The sequence below is a fragment of the Muntiacus reevesi genome, chromosome 5, assembly GCF_963930625.1.
Source record: "Muntiacus reevesi chromosome 5, mMunRee1.1, whole genome shotgun sequence".
Classification (NCBI taxonomy): Eukaryota; Metazoa; Chordata; class Mammalia; order Artiodactyla; family Cervidae; genus Muntiacus; species Muntiacus reevesi.
This window is the reverse complement of record NC_089253.1, coordinates 27,893,863-27,910,782: the sequence shown is the minus strand read 5'-3', so window position 1 is coordinate 27,910,782 and position 16,920 is coordinate 27,893,863. Positions and strand designations below refer to the sequence as shown.

At 46.4% G+C, this 16,920-nt stretch overlaps 1 protein-coding gene across 4 annotated transcripts in view; it reads right to left on the bottom strand.

Moving 5' to 3' along the window:
* The window catches only part of PKNOX2 (PBX/knotted 1 homeobox 2), a 289,146-nt gene that overhangs the window by 35,918 nt on the left and 236,308 nt on the right, over nucleotides 1-16,920 (bottom strand). For all 4 annotated transcript variants that reach the window (XM_065937335.1, XM_065937338.1, XM_065937336.1 and 1 more), the window contains 2 exons: nucleotides 15,176-15,347; nucleotides 1,191-1,379 (listed from right to left, as the gene is read on the bottom strand). In XM_065937335.1, the coding sequence (XP_065793407.1) occupies nucleotides 1,191-1,379; nucleotides 15,176-15,347 (361 nt within the window). The remainder of the gene's footprint in view (nucleotides 1-1,190; nucleotides 1,380-15,175; nucleotides 15,348-16,920) is intronic.

Sequence of the window (16,920 nt, the reverse complement as noted above, 5' to 3'; positions counted from 1 at the left end):
GATCTGTAATAAAGTGATTTGGTGATTTCAAGCAAAGGGAAGAGGAAATAAACTTCCTGCCTCGTGTCTCCTGCAGTACTCACTATTGAGTCCCTCAGAGATACCCTGGGGGTGGGCTCGATGTGACTTTTGTGGTCAACATGTACAAGGCGTGGCTGGCTTTCTAGAGGTCACCCTGTCCCTTCCCCTGCCTCCGCCGACCTAGAGAAACAGATTATGTGTTGGTGCTTAAAATGTACAGGTTAGAAATGGCATCACCTTTCTTTGGCACTCTTTCCAGCACATCTCATCAATCACTCTAAGAAAGTTCACCTGTCTCCCCAAGCCTGATTGTCTCATGGGTAGAAGGCTACTGCAAGCCTCCTGTGGGGTCTCCGTGTGCCTGTCCTGGACTCAGAGCTCAGTGGGAGAAGAAGGCGGTGAGCCTAGGGGTTACACAGACACCAGTGAGTTGGAAAGGTATCGCCAGGAAGCTTTCACAGTTCATAGGTTTGGGGGAAATATTCTGCCCTGGAGAGAACCCATTCTTTCCTAGAGCACAGTTACTGTTTCCACAGTTCCCGGTCCTCAGGATGAAGGTGGCAGGTGAATCTTGAGAGGAGGGGGTGACTTTAGGTGACATATACAGTGGCCCTGAACCACAAGGAGACAGATGTGCCAGAGTGGGGTGAGCAACTAGAGAATGATCGGGGAAAAGCTGTCCCTTGGGAAGCTTCTGTCTTCTTCTATTAAGTGAGCGGAATTCAGGAGAGGACCACTTCCCCCAAACCCTCCTGCCCAGAACACAAGAACTCATCAAACCAAAGCCCCTGGAGAAGCCCAGGGGTGGTGCTGGCAAGTCTGATTCCATTCCCAGTTCTATCCTGCCTCATCTTCTAGCAAAACTCTCCATCTCCTTAACTCTTGTGCTCATCTCCTGGGATCTCTTGGACCCGGAAGCCAGGAATCACTTTGAACATTGTCCCTCTCAGACCTAGTCATTTTCTAGGGAATATTGATGCTCTGGCATGGTGAGACCTGGGCTTTAGAGGGTCTGGCTGCCTGAAAATAGCAGGAGGAATGGACCAGAGGATAGATCTCATGATGAAAGGATCCAGTGACTCTAAACCATTTTCCTAGGTCTCCACGGGACCTTCTGATACCTGGCTTTGGAGCCTGGCTAGGAGAGAGGACTGAGTGCTCTGTGTTACCTGTGAGTGAAGGTTTATGGAGGGCTGGTTGGGGGAGTAGGGCCCCCCGAGGTCGTTCCTGAGCAGATTATCACTGTGCATCTTGGTTTTGAGGCAGGTGATGTACCGGTTACAAAAGTCCTTGCAGAGTTCATTGACTTTCTCCAGCTCCAGCAGGTGGATTCTTAGCACCTGGATCGCCTTCACCATCTGCGGAGAGGGAGGACAGGTGAGCCCAGGTGTGTCTGGATTCCAGCCCCCTCACTGCCTTGACCCTCAAACCCCAAGCACAGCAGGAGAGAGAAGCCCGTTCCTGCTCTGACGAAGTAGGATTTAAATTCTTTCTGTGGGTACATGCTGATTGCTAGCTTGTGTTCTTAAATGCACAGTTTTGGGGGTTTTTTAACTTAAAAAATCTATACACAGCTACCCTGGGTCTTTGTCGCTGCATGCAGGTTTTCTCTAGTTGCGGTGAGAGGGGGTACTCTCTAGTTGCGGTGCATGGGCTTCTCATTGCAGTGGCTTCTCTTGTTGCAGAGTGCAGGCTCTAGGCACCTGGGCTTCAGTAGCTGTGGGGTACGGGCTTAGCTGCCCCGAGGCATGTGGAATCTTCCTAGGCCTGGGATTGAACCCATATGCCCTGCATTGGCAGGCAGAGTCTTATCCACTGGACCACCAGGGAAGCCCCTGTTTACTTTTTTGAGCCTCTTGTTATCATAGCTGTCTGGAGGCAGATGTGCTATTCTGAGAACAGGCTTAGAGATGGCAGGCCATGTCTCCAGCTCTGCGCCTGCCTGTCTGTGTGGCCTTGGTCAAGTGCGCAAGTTCTGCACCTCACTGTCTGACAGCTGGGGGCAATGACGCCCTTCCTGACAGCTTGTAGGTTTGCAGAAGGAGCATCTGAGGGAAGGACATGACGCGAAGGGCGTGGCCCTGAACAGGCAGGAGGAAGGCAGAGATCAGGGCTCCTTGTAAGAGCCCCAAGAGGTCAGGGACCGGCTATTCTTAAAGGCGTGGTCTGAGTGCCTCATGTGACGCCAGTCACCGTGCAGACACCCCATCAGTGCCCGTTGACTGACCGCATCATCCATCGTGACTGAGCTGGGCGCTGGGATACTCAACTGTCTGCGATGGCTTTTTCCATGCCCTTCGGGAGGTTGTATGTGAGCCTGCCGCCTCTTCAAATGGACCTTCCTAACCTTTCAAGGCAAGAGGCTATTTCTCAATTGAAGCTTTTCTTTTTATTGTTGCTATTATTATAAAAAGAAAGCACTGTGGGAGGTAAGAAACATAGAGGATGAAAAAGGCTGCCCTTGATCCAATCACCCTAAAAAATGATGAGTTTTTTGGGGGGGTTTCACATGCACATATGTCAACATAGTTTCAGTCACTTTGTACATGCAATTTTGTTTCCTGTGTTTCCCCTTAGTTTACCGCATGTATTTTTCTAAGTGGCAACATTGTTTTCTCTATTCTTGCTTCTAGCCTATAGGCTTCTAGAAGGGAGAAGTGGCGTCTAATTTGCTCATCCTGTTATCATGGTTATTAACACATGTGGATACTGAGTATACAGTTCTCGAATGGGTAAAAGTTATTGAGTAAATATATTTTAAATTATTGCATACCATTCCATGCAATAATAAAGATAATAATATAATAAAATAATGAAAAACATAATAAAAATTCCATGGGACTTCCCTGTGACTCAGATGGCAAAGAATCTGCCTGCAATGCAGGAGACATGGGTTCAATCCCTGGGTCAGAAAGATCCTCTGGATAAGGGAATGGCAACCCACTCCAGTATTGCTGCCTGGAGAATTCCACGGACAGAGGAGCCTGGTGGGCTTCAGTCCATGGGGTCCCAAAGAGTCAGACACGACTGAGTGACTAACACAGCAATAACATATCATTCCATTTTTGTGCCCTACTTAGCCAATTCCTTATTGTTGAGAATTAAGGTTAATTCCAATTTTTCAACTTTATAAAAAATGGTAAGTGGCTATTTTCCAACTTTACAGCTTATTAATGCTTCTTCATTATTTCCTTAGGACAACATCCCAAAAGTGATCAGAAAAAAAAAAAAAAAAATCTATGGACATTCTTTTGGCTTATGGTTCAGTTCAGTTCAGTTCAGTCGCTCAGTCGTGTCTGACTCTTTGCGACCCCATGAATCGCAGCACGCCAGGCCTCCCTGCTCATGGTAGATATGGCCAAATCACTTTTCAAATAAAAATGTTGGAGCAATTGGACATCCACAAGCAAAACAGTGATTTTCACATCTTACACAAAAATTAACTCAAAGACCAAAATGTAAGGCATAAAACTGTAAAATTTTTAAGAAAAAAATAAAACACAAGAGAAAATAGTCAGGAGAGAGGGCTAGGCAAAGAAGTCTTAGATTTGACACCAAAAACATGACCCAGAAAAGGGAAACTTGATGAATTGAACCTTATCAAAGTGTAAAATGTTTGCTCTTCAAAAGACCCTGTGAAGAAGATGAAAAGACAAACTACAGAACAGGAGAAAATATCTGAAAAACACGTACATGACAAAGGACTTATATCTAGAATATAGAAAGAACTCTCAAAACTAACCAGTAAAATAACAAGCAATCCAATTAGAACATGGGCAAAAGACAACATCAGACATTTCACTGAAGAGGATCCATAGATGGCAAATAGCCACACAAAAAGATGTTTAGAATTATCAGGGAAGGGTCTTCTCTGGCGGCTCAAACGGTAAAGAATCTTCCTGCAAAGCAGGAGACCCAGGTTCTATCCCTGAGTTGGGAAGATCCCCAGGAGGAGGGGATGGCAACCCACTCCAGTATTCTTGCCTGGAGAATCCCACGGACAGAGAAGCCTGGCGGGCTACAGTCCATGGGGTCACAAAGAGATACGATTGAAGTGACTTAGCAACATGCATGCATCATCAGGGAAATGCAACTTAAAACCACAGTAAGATGTCACCACACACCTATCAGAGTGGTTAACATTAAAAATAGAGATAACGCTAAATATTGGCAAGGAATTAGAAACTGGATCACTCATGTGTAACTGGCGGATATGAAAAATGGTCCAGCCACTCTGGAAAACAGCAGAATAGTTTCTTACAAAACTGAATATATACCATCCAGCTCAGCAGTTGCACTCTTGGGCATTTATCCCAGAGAAATAAAAACATGTGTTCACCTCAAAACTTGTATATTCAAAGAAATCTTATTTTTAATAACCCCCAAGCTGGAAACAACCAAAATATACTTCAACAGGTGAATGGATAGAGAAACTATGGGACATCTGTATCATGAAATTATACTTAGCAACAAAAACAAACTACCAATATACTCAACTGCTTGGATGCATTTAAAGGGAGTGATGCTGAGAAAAAAAGCCAGTCTCAGGCTATATACATAATGCCATTTATATAACATTCTTTTCTTCTTTTTTTATATACAGAACATTCTTTAAATGACTAAATTTTAGAGATAGAGAACAGAGCAGTGATTGCTAGGGGGTATGGTGGGGGAGGGAGGGAGGAACTGCTCTGTATCTTGACAATCATAGTGTCTCCATGAATACACATGTGATAAAGTGGCACAAACTAAACATACACACACACAGATTGCTATGACTGTATGTAAAACTAGTGAAATCTGAGTAAGTTTGGTGGACATACCATTGTCATTTCCTGGCTGTGAAACTGTTCTCTAGCCATGCAGAAAGGGAATCAGGACTTCTCTATACTAATTCTTACAGCTGCATGTGAATCTACTGTTACATCAAAATAAAAAACAAAAAGAAAAGAGTGGCTGCTTGCCTTCCAAGATGATTTATGCTGACAAAAGGCATGTAGAGGCATCTTTCTTTAATCCCACCCTCCTAGCTTTTGGCCAACATTTTGATGCCCAGGAAGACTAGCAAGGGCATCGCTCCCCGAGACTCCCACGGCCACGTGTGTTGAGCAGTAATCTGTGTGACTAAAAGTCATGGCCACACCCTCTCTGAGCTTCATCAGCGTTTCAAGTGGAGAGTGACAGAGGAGCCCCCAGACTCTCATCTGGATTGTCCGATAGGTAGGGATTCAGTTCAGTTCAGTTGCTCAGTCGTGTCCGACTCTTTGCCCTATGAACTGCAGCAAGCCAAACCACCCTGTCCATCACCAACTCGCAGAGTTTACTCAAATTCATGTTCACTGAGTCGGTGATGCCATCCAACTATCTCATCCTCTGACATCCCTTCTCCTCCCACCTTCAATCTTTCCCAGCATCAGGGTCTTTTCTAATGAGTCAGTTCTTCGCATCAGGTGACCAAAGTGTTGAAGCTTCAGCTTCAGCATCAGTCCTTCCAGTGAATATTCAGAACTGATTTCCTTTAGGATGGACTGGTTGGATCTCCTTGCAGTCCAAGGGACTCTCAAGAGTCTTCTCCAACACCCAATTCAAAAGTACCAATTCTTCAGTGATCAGCTTTCTTTATCGGGGCAGGGATTGTGCTTGGCTAATTAAAGACTCTTGGAGAATTACATGAAGTGTCACTCAGAGGCAGAAACTGACAACTGTATATTTTCCTCAGTGATCAATGTAACGAAAGAGAGGAAAACAATAGAATGGGAAAGACTAGAGATCTCTTCAAGAAAATTAGAGATACCAAGGGAACATTTCATGCAAAGATGGCACAATAAAAGACAGAAATGGTATGGACCTAACAGAAGCAGAAGATATTAAGAAGAGGTGGCAAGAATACATAGAAGAGCTATTAAAAAAAAAAAGATCTTAATAACCAGATAACAATGATGGTGTGATCACTTACCTAGAGCCAGACATCCTGGAGTGTGAAGTTAAGTGGGCCTTGGGAAGCATCTTTATGAACAAAGCCTGTGGAGGTGATGGAATTCCAGCTGAATATTTCAAATCCTAAAAGATGATGCTGTGAAAGTGCTGCACTCAATATGCCAGCAAATTTGGAAAACTCAGCAGTGGTCATAGGACTGGAAAAAGTCAGTTTTCATTCCAATTCCAAAGAAAGGCAATGCCAAAGAATGCTCAAACTACCGCACAATTGCACTCATTTCATAAGTGGGCAAAATAATGCTCAGAATTCTCCAAGCATAGCTTCAACAGTATGTGAACCAGAACTTTCAAGCTGGATTTAGAAAAGGCAGAGGAACCAGAGATCAAATTGCCAACATCTATTGGATCATAGAAAAAGCAAGAGAGTTTCAGAAAAACATTTACTTCTGCTTCATTGACTATGTTAAAGTCTTTAACTGTGTGGATCACAACAAACTGTGGAAAATTCTTCAAGAAATGAGAATACCAGACCACCTTACCTGACGTGTATGCAGGTCAAGAAGCAACAGTTAGAACTGAACATGGAACAATGAACTGGTTCCAAATTGGGAAAGGAGTATGTCAAGGCTGTATATTGACACCCTGCTTATTTAGCTTATATGCAGAGTACATCATGCAAAATGCTGGACTGGATGAAGCACAAGCTGGAATCAAGATTGTCAGGAGAAATATCAATAACTTCAGATATACAAATGACATCACCCTTATTGTAGAACGTGAAGAGGTACTAAAGAGCCTCTTGATGAAAGTGAAAGAGGAAAGTGAAAATGCTGGCTTAAAATTCAACATTCGAAAAACGAAGATCATGGCATCCGATCCTATCACTTCATGGCAAACATATGGGGAAACAATGGAAACAGTGAAAGAATTCATTTTCTTGGGCTCTAAAATCACTGTAGATGGTAACTGCAACCATGAAATTAAAAGGCACTTGCTCCTTGGAAAAGCTATGGTTTTTCCAGTAGTCATGTATGAATGTGAAAGTTGAACTATAAAGAAAGCAGAGCGTTGAAGAACTGATGTTTCTTGAACTGTGGTGCTGGAAAAGACTCTACAGAGTCCCTTGGACTGCAAGGAGATCCAACCAGTCAATCCTAAAGAAAATCAGTCCTGAATATTCATTGGAGGGACTGATACTGAAGCTGAAGCTTCAATATTTTGACCACCTGATGCAAAGAGCTGACTCATTAGAAAAGACCCTGATGCTGGGAAAGATTGAAAGCAGGAGGAGAAGGGGATGACAGAAGATGAGATGGTTGGATGGCATCACCGGCTCAATGGACAAGAGTTTGAGCAAGCTCTGGGAGATGGTGAAGGACAGGGAAGCCTGGTGTGCTGCTGTCCATGGGGTAGCCAAGAGTTGGACACGACTGAGCGACTGAACAGCAGCTCTCTATAGGCACCAAGAACATCTAGCGCCTCCAGCAGTACAATCTCTCATAATTTTTAAAAATATTTATGTATTTGTCTGAGCCAGGTCTTGGTTGCACCATGTGGGATCTGGTTCCCTGACCAGGGATCAAACCTAGGTCCCCTGCATCGGGAGGGTGGAGTCTTAGCCGCTGGACCAGCAGGGAAGTCCCTACAACCTCCCTTAATTTAACATTATTCTTTCAACAAATAGTAAGTCTCATTAAATGCCAAACACTGCACAAGACCTCTCACTCAAATAAGAAGCCAGTCAGCTTTGTCTTCTCCAGCCAAAATAATCCTAATTCCTTAAACCTTTCTTCTTTTTTTCCTCCCTCTGTTCCTTCTTCCTTCCATCCTTTCATTTCTTCTTTCCTCTTTCTCCGAGCTTTCCTTAACCGGACTATTTTTCCTTTTCAATTAACATTTACTCACTTTAAAATCTTCCCGTGAATACACACACATACACACACACAGAGGAAAGTACACATACCTATAGTCAAGAAATACTTCTTATGCAAAAAGAATCAGAAAATACAATTAATTAGAACAAAATAAAAAGTAAAATCTATCCAAAATAGCTTTGCTCAGATGAAATACGTGTGCAATGTGTTTAAATCAGATCTGATGCACAGTGGCCGAAAGTGGACCTACCTTTTGGTTTAATAAAGCACAGGTGAAGGATTACTTTTTTATGAGATAACAGACTTGGTTTAAAGATTTAAGAACATAGAGTAAATCACAATGGTATTCCAAGGCAATGAATATGTAGGATCTATTCAGTATTAGAGAAAAAAGTGGGCAATGCCATTAATATGGGGCAGCTGCCTGGTATAGCACAAAGCCTGTGGGATTTACCGTCAGCCCAGATTTGAGTCCAGGACTACTGTTTACAGATTGAGTGACATTGGGCTAATTCCATGACTTCCCTTAGCCTCAGTCTTCCTCATCCCTGACTCACAGGATTTGATAAGGGCTAAAAGAGATAATAATGTGAAAGTGCTTTATAAACCACAGGGAACCAAAGGCATATACATTTTTGCAACCTCTTTTAATGATTTCTAATATCCTGTTGGCTTTTCTATTGCTATTCCATTTTCAGAGAGTGGAAAAATAATCATCCCCAATTTTTTTTCTATATTTATGATTTGCGAATCATCCTCTATCTTATTTCTAATGCAATTTTGGGTTTTTGCCTCTAAATCAGAATAAAACTCTGGCGTATTAAACTATTTCCCTAAGTGATCGATGTCATGTAAAAGGTTATTCCAAATCTTCTAGTGCAATGAACAGTTCCATTTAATTTAATATCATCATCAACTGTGATGAATGTATCCTTAATTCCTTTTCTCCCAGTTTGGCTTCATCTTTTAGCTTCTCTCCCCACCCTTCTCTTTCAAAATACTAATTAAAAAAACAGCCCTCCTCTTCTAAGTAGCATGCTTCACTAAAGCAAAACAAGATGCAATCTTACATGTTAGTATCATATCACAGCACATGGGCCCCACATACCTGTATGCTGAGTCGCTTTAGTTGTGTCTGACTCTTTGTGACCCCATGGGCTGTAGCCCGCCAGGCTCCTCTGTCCATGGGATTCTCCAGGCAAGGATCCTGGAGTGGGTTGCCATTTCCTCCTCCAAGGAATCTTCCTAAACCAGGGATCGCTAAAGTCTGAACCTGCGTCACTTAGGTCTCCTGCATTGGCAGGTGGATTCTTTAACACAAGGGCCACCTGGGAAGCCTGCACGGCCTCACAAGTTAGCAAAGTCCACAGGATGAGGGCCTCTCTTTTTCTGAAACGTCCCATGGTGTGATGTCCTAAATCTATTATTTCCTGTCTGAGTATTTTGAACCAGACCTTTCACTTCATCTGTAACATGTAAGCTGATCAATAACACTTACACTGAAGAGCTGTTGTGAACATTGAATGAAACCATGTACACACGTATCCTGGGCACACAGTAACTGTGTTGTATGTCGATTATTTGCACCAACATGCCCCTCCTTCCTCCATCAAGCACTTTTCTGAAAAGTGGCCTCTCTTGTAAGATTTTGACCTCTTCATTTGATAAAGACCTCTTCCTTTGATAATAATAAATCCTTGCCTTTCAAGGCATTTATGCACATAGCACTTTACAATATGCAAAACGCTTCTCTCTCCATTACCTCATTTGAGTCGCATAAACTTGGGGACCCACAGGCAAGGTTATCATTCTCCTGGGGAACAGGAGATCAAGACTCAGGGATTAGGTAACCTGTGAAATTCCAGGCAGCAATTAGGGAGTAGTTCTGCCCTGGAGGGCAGACTCCTTTTTCCCTCTCCTTCTTCTGCCATTTGGGAAGCTGGAATAGTCTGCTTCACGTACAGATGAAGGGATTGGTAAACATGCATTCCTTGAAGTGCTCTGAAGTGCTTCCTGCGTGTCACTAGGGCAGCCAAAGCTAAAATCTAGTTGGGAATTTTTCCAGGCCAGCCCAGCCCGGCCTGAGCAGTTGGAAGGGTGGGGTCCCTGGAACAAGGCCTGGAACATGGGAGAAAGGTGAAGACCAGGGGCTGGAGACTGCCAGATGACTTGGGGACAGGACAAGTTCTTAGGAAGGCTGCCACGCAGGACACATTAAATACTTTTAAGCCACAATGTGGCACTTCCCCTGCCTCATCCTCAGACTTTGGAGAGGCCTTGTGGTTCAGGAAAAAGAGGTGGGCTTCAGGAGCTAGACAAATCCCAGCTCTGTAAACTTAGTGACTACAGGGTTCTCAGTCTTGGATTCTCCCTTCTGTAAAGTGGTTATAATGATAACCCCTCCCAGGGCTATCTCGAGAATTAAATAGCAGAGCTGGGTGCTAGGAAATAGTGGATTTTGGAGGCTGAGTCTGGGGCCCTCCACCTTCTGGGATGCTCAGCAGGATTCACATGACCTCTGCATTTCCTCGTTCTCATCTGTAAAATGGGATGACAACAGCAACTCCCTCAACATCATACTGAGGATGGAAGAGATCTGGCCAGAAAGGAACTAAAGATGAATGCAGAGGGAGTACTAAGAGAAGCTGGAGTCTAGGGCCGCATAATTGCTGAGCGTGGGCCAGGGCTCCGCGCCTGTGTTTGACTCACGTACGAGCTGTGTGATCTTGAGCTATGATTTCACCTCATGTCACAAGATCCTCATCTTAGTGAAAGTCCTGCCCAACTCTTTGAGACCCCGTGGACTGCAGCCCGCCAGGCTCCCCTGTCCATGGAATTCTCCAGGCAAGAATACTGGAGTGGGTAGCCATTCCCTTCTCCAGGGCATCTTTCCGACCCAGGGATTGAACTTGGTTCTCCTGTGCTTCGGGCAGAATCTTTACCGTCTGAGCCACCAGGCTTCTCTCATCTTTAAGCCCCCTCATCTTAAAATAGGGATAGTAATAATCTGTGCCTTGTGGGTCTGAAAAGAGGATTAAATAAGATAATACAGGTGTAGTGTTTAGGACGACGGCACCTGGCACACAGTAAGTATGCTATAAATGTTATTTATTACTGGCTTTGATTATTATTTCCTTTCCCTGTTCTGGGGTCTTGTGGGATTTTCTGCTCCCGTCGAGGTGAAGAAGGTCTGGATAGAAGGCAGGAGGGAATGACTCTCTGAAGGGGTGCTGCCTGGGGTCCCTGTGGACCCACGGCTCCAGCCTGCCTCCTTCACGTGTCTCCATATTTGCGACCTCTGGCCTCTGCACCCCACCCCCTTCAGAGAGGGCCCAGGGGCCTGGGGGGCCCCATGTTGGAGCTGGCTTTGCGATCAGGCAGCTCTGATCTGTCCCGTGAGCCCCACCAGAGTCTCATTAAAACGTGCCCCATAAATGTTAAAAAATTTACACATAAAAAAATTCCATGCATGAAACTGAAACCGTACGTTTTACAGCCTCGGTTTGAAATCTTGCATAATATATAAAACCTCGGCCCTGCACTGGGGGCCCGTAAATCAGATTTTATAAAACAAAAAGCTTTTGCCTTTCAAAGGGGTTTGGGGAACTTGCAAATTTTACAAACTGTACCAACTGCCAGTCAGAGGCTGCTGGGCCCAAATAGGGGATCAATGGGCCAGGTGACAGAGGGTTGGTGAGTGCTGGGGTGTGTGTGTATGGGAATTGGAGCCAGGGCTGGGGGAGGGTGTCCCTGGGGGAGCTAACCAGGGGAAAGCCACCCGCATGGTACTGAAATGGGGAGGTGGAGAGGGTCAGGGAGTGCGTGTACCAGCAGGAGAGATGCTTATTTAATTTTTTAAATTTTTTATAATTAATGTCATATGTTTTTATTACTCAGACTTGCACTCCTCTTCACCTTTCTTATCAGGCTTATGTTTTGTGAGATGCTTATTTATAAATGAGGGCTCTGCTGCCCCCGGGGAAGCAGAGAGGTGGGTGATGGAGTGGAAGGAGTCAGCAGATCTGGGCGCTAACAAGTCACCACCCTTCTCTGGACTCCAGTGTCCCCATCTGTAAAATGGACACGCTGCTCTCTACGCTTGGGGTTTTCCCCCAGCATTTTATGATTATAAATTTCTATTCTGGCAGCTGGCTAACCGGGAAGGGAAGTTTACTCAGAAACCTATGCTCTAGGAATCTCTCCGGTCTCTGAGCAGCTCTGGGAGGGCTTCGTCAGCTGTGGTTCCCATGGGAACCTGTCCAGGAGATCTCGGGAGCCAGGGAGGTGGACACAGCGATTTGCTTGGATGGGAGGAGAGGGACCAGCAGGAGGGGGGAAGACCTGAATCCTGAGGGGTGGTAGGCCTGGTGGGGCTGGGGAGGAGGCAGGATCTGAGCCCCGCTTCAGGATCCAGGGTGGGACAGTTCGGGGGGATCCCAGTGTCCTCGTTACAAGCCCATCTGTGAAAGTCAACATTCAAGGGCAAAGGAAAGCCGCCCTGACACACATATATATAAAAAATAAATCTCTCAATTATCTCAGCTCATTTGCTTGGGGTCTCATTTTATGTCCCTGCTCCGCTGCGCAGTATATCTGTCCGGATAAAGAGTTACAGTCCGCTGGGCTACGTGTGCGGGGTTGTAAAAAATACAGATGCCAAATTAACTGGCTGTGGCACTCGGCAGCTGATTGAGCTGATAATGACGCGATCTGACCTTTTTCTAATTTCTAATTATGTGCATCTCGGCAGTGCCGGCTGCACGACTCTTGTTCTAATGATGGCTCCTGTGGTCGGCCTCCTCACCTCCCCGCTCCCGACACAGGACCACACGTGGGATGGCAAAGGGCACTGCCTGATCCCAGCGCCCCCACCCCCCCCACCCCCCATCCCCGGAAGGTTTCAGGCCCTCAGCCACATGTCTCTTGATGGCCTGGAGGTGAGGTGAGGCAGCTGGAATGCCTGGCCTTAGTGATACTGCATTTGACCTTAACCTTCTGGATGCCACGCATTTTCAAAGCCCATTTAGTTCCACTAGTCCTGGCGTTAATTTTTTATGTCACAGGAGACAGGTGTACTGGCTCTACAGATGGGGAAACTGAGCTTCAAAGGAGCTGTCATCAAAGCCACCCAGAGGGTGAGCTTGGCCTCAGGTCCTTGGTTTCTTCAACCACCTCCATTTAAATAATCGATCCATCCATCAGTCATTGACTGTGGCCAACTCCCCCAGGTAAATTCCTCCGGGTCCATGTGAGGGGGTGGGCTGTGCAAAGCCTGCTCCATGAGTGGACCACTCCCAGCCCATCACTTGGGATAGAAGCCCAGGTGCTCCACCTGCTGTCTCCACCAGGGGTCTGGGGCAACTGGGGCAGCTCCTATGGCAACCCCACCCTCAGATCAGGCATGGCACATAGTGGACACTACCACGTTTTGCTGGATTAGATGAAGAAATCTGAGTCTTTGAGTGAACAGACCCCTGAGAGACCCAGGTAGTGTGGTCCAGGGGAGAGCATGGAGATGGTCACTTTTTGGTATTTCCAGGCTGTACTCTTGGGTTGGCTAAAAAGTTTGTTTTCCAGGTTTTTCCACTACATCTTATGGAAAAATCGAAATGAACTTTCTGGCCAACTCAGTAGACTAGAGGCTGTCCTGGGGCTGGGAGGGGGAGATGTCTTCCAGAGCTCACCTGGCAGATGGCAGCGGGCAAGTTTGCAAGGTTTGTTTCGCCAGGACTCCTACTTCTGAAGAAGGTTATATTCTTTCATATTATTCAGCCTATTTTAGGTATTTCCTGCCAGTTGAGGCCTCAGCTTCTTTTGGGGGTCAAGTGAAGGGAGTGTTCATTCCAGCTCCCACACAAACGGCTGCCTTACCTCCTGGCCCCATGCCTGCTGCAGGGGTAGCTTCTAAAGACCTGATTCACAATTGTGGTTTTGAGATTCTGATCAGATGAACAGCAGGGCAGGGGCAAGTCTGCCTGCACTAACTACCCAACCAAATGGAGAACGTGCATGGGGACTGCTGTCCCAGGGGACCTGAGAGATGGGGGACTGTGTTACCGGAAAGGATGTTAGCTCAGTCACAGCCAGGAGTCGAGCAGAGGTGCGTCTGGGGCTCTCAGAAACCTGCACTAATGCTCCTGACCTTGACCACGTGCGTATCCTCTGCCCTGTATCATAATGCACCATAACACTTCATAGATTTCCAGGCCAAGGAGGGGAGCCTCTCCTGGTAGCTCTCCTGGACTCCATAAAGTATCATATTCAACTCCTGAGAGAAGCAGAGGGGTGGGTCATTCACAACACAGAAAAATACCCAAGTCATTTAAGTCTGCTCTGCAGATGCAGTGTGTGTGTGTGTGTGTGTGTGTGTGTGTTTCTTCCTTCCTTCCTGGAGTCACACTGGCTTTTCTAAATCTGTTTCCCTTTGGGGAGTAGGTACTAACTAAATTCTGAATGGAGGTCAGCTCTATAATCAATCAACTTATGGAAGACATATTTTCAGTTTCCAAATTCACTGTGCACGATCTGGATAATCCACCCACAGCAAAATCAAGAATCATGATTAATAATCCCAGGACAACTGTTGTCATGATGAACAAATAGAGCGGTCTCTCCACGGCTCTTTTCTCAGCAGGATTCCCAGGGCTAGACGAAGAGTTAGAGTATCGTCTAATCTAGTGGCTCCCAAGCTCTATTGAAGATTGAAGTTGTCTGGGAAACCTTTAAAAATGTACATGTGCAAGTCCCACTAAACTTATTGAATCCTGGTTTCCAGGTGGAGGGGCCCAGGAGCATGTACTTTTTAAAGCTGTAGTGATGATCTGGATGAAAAGCTAGGCTTGGGAGCCTGATCTACTGTATCCTAAATGGGCAGGACATCTGCTGGTCTTCTCAGTAGAGAAGCTGGTCTTCTCATCTGTTGCTTCCAGTCTTCCTATCCACTGATGTGCTTGAATATGCATGTCACCCTCCTCCTTCACAATGTAGCACATGGCCATCAGCTCCTCTCTGGGCAGCCCAAGACGGATTTCCCAACAGGCCAGGATTCCAGCCCTCAGAACATTCTGGATGCCATGGCCCTCCCCTTCTCTCGTCTGCACTGCAAGAGGGGGGGAGGTGACGCTGGTGCTGCGGGGGAGGAGGAAGGGAAAGCTTTGGCAGCATCACCAGTGAGTGCAACTCTTGGTTAAAGGTTCTCAGCTGCTGGAACACCAAGGCCTGCCCACAGTGGGGAAAAACATTTCTTTGCTGAATGAATGAATGAAAGCATTGCTTTTGGGGCATTTGGAGGGGATCAGAGGCCAGGACGACCCTAGCCAGGGTGGGGGTTGGAGGGTCTTTACCAGATTGTCCAGTTCCGGGTCATCGCTGAAGAAGGGCTTGTGTTCCTGCTCCTGCTGGTGGACAAAGTTCTCGATGTCCACATCGAAGCTGGCGGACGTGATGCACTCAGAGCCCTGGGTGGCCTGTTCACATTTCTCAAACAGCAGCGTCAGGAGCGGGAAAAGAGGATGCCTGTGGGGACAGTGAGAGCTCACACATGCGCACTCAGAGACCTGCTGCCATCAGAGCTCAGAAGCCTTCAGAGGCCCATCCCACCTTCCTGTCACCTCTTCTCCCAGGGTCCCACTACTGGAGGAAGGTCCTGGTCCCCACGGTCCGTCGGGACAGCAGCATTTCACACCCTGGCACGGAGGATCCGACCTCCTCATTCCTGGGGCCTCAGTGGCTTCTGTTCCTCCCCTACTGGGAACCTAACTGTTCTCTTTGTCTAGATAAATTGTGTGGATATTTGATGGGAGATGCTGGGTATATCCCTTCAAAGAGGTAGGTGTCCATTTCGGGCTCAAGGTCAACACTGGAAGGAAGAAATATGGGAAGTGTGCAGAAAAGCCCTGGATGTAAACATTCATCGCAGGTCACAGATCCACACTTGGCTGTATAGACTCAGCCAAGGGCAGTACCTGTGTGTTGGCAAGTGTTGATGGGGGTTGGGGAGGTGGGGGGAGAGCAGGGAGGAAGGTGTGTGGACCTGGCTACTCGTCACACATGGTGGGCAGATGTCCTCATCCATCCTGCCTCTGCTGGCTTACTCAGTTTAGGTCAGACACCCCACTTACAGGTGACACCTCCCTACACACTTCCATCAACACCCACTTAGCACAACTGCAATTAAATAATAATACGCATCATTACTTGGCCACTGTTTCTCCCCAAGACTGTCCCTGTCTCAATGATCATTGTATCCTTAGGACCTTGTCCTGACGCTCACAGCAGGCACTTAACACATATTTGGTGACTGACAATGAACTGATGAATGAAGAATATGTGAGTGTGAGCGTGTTTGGCGACACAGGTGGTTCTGTGATGGATGGATGTAAGCTGAAGTGCTGACCTGGCCGCTCTCCGGGTCTTGGCTTCCACATCACCAGCTCTGGGAAGCTGCCCTGACTGCCCCACCCCGAAACCTACACACACCTGCCTTCCTCACTAGACTGTCAGCTCCATGAGGGCAGGAAGCAAGCCCATCGTATTCTTCACTCTCTGCCGAGTCTAGCAGTGGAACGTGATCCGAATAAACATTTGTTGAATACATATGTATGTTATGTGTGAGACATCATTTGCATATGTAAGTGTATCTCAGTCTTATTTCTCTGCAGCCTGAGTGAACAGCTCTGTCTTCACACCCAGCACCTGTGCATGTGCTTACATGGGTGTTGATACTGGACTCTGGAGCCCTATTCCCTTCACTGGGGTTCTCAAAAACATATGCACATCCCTCTCTGGCTTCTCACTGAAGTCCCCTGGGACCACGAAATCTGGCTCCTTTCTTTTTGATGAAAATCTGTTTGCTGGGAGAGGAGAAAGCATGTGTCAGGCCTGGTCCCCAGGCTCCTGCTAACGGGGCTGCTGCGGCCAGCACTGCCCAGCAGAACTTCCTGCAAAGATGAAAAGGTTCTACAATCTCCACCAACTAACTGAGACCAGTGGACACTTAAAACATGGCTGTTGTGATGATATGAATGAACTGACTTACAAAGCAGAAACAGACTCACAGAGAATGAACTTCTGACTGCTGGCGGGGGCA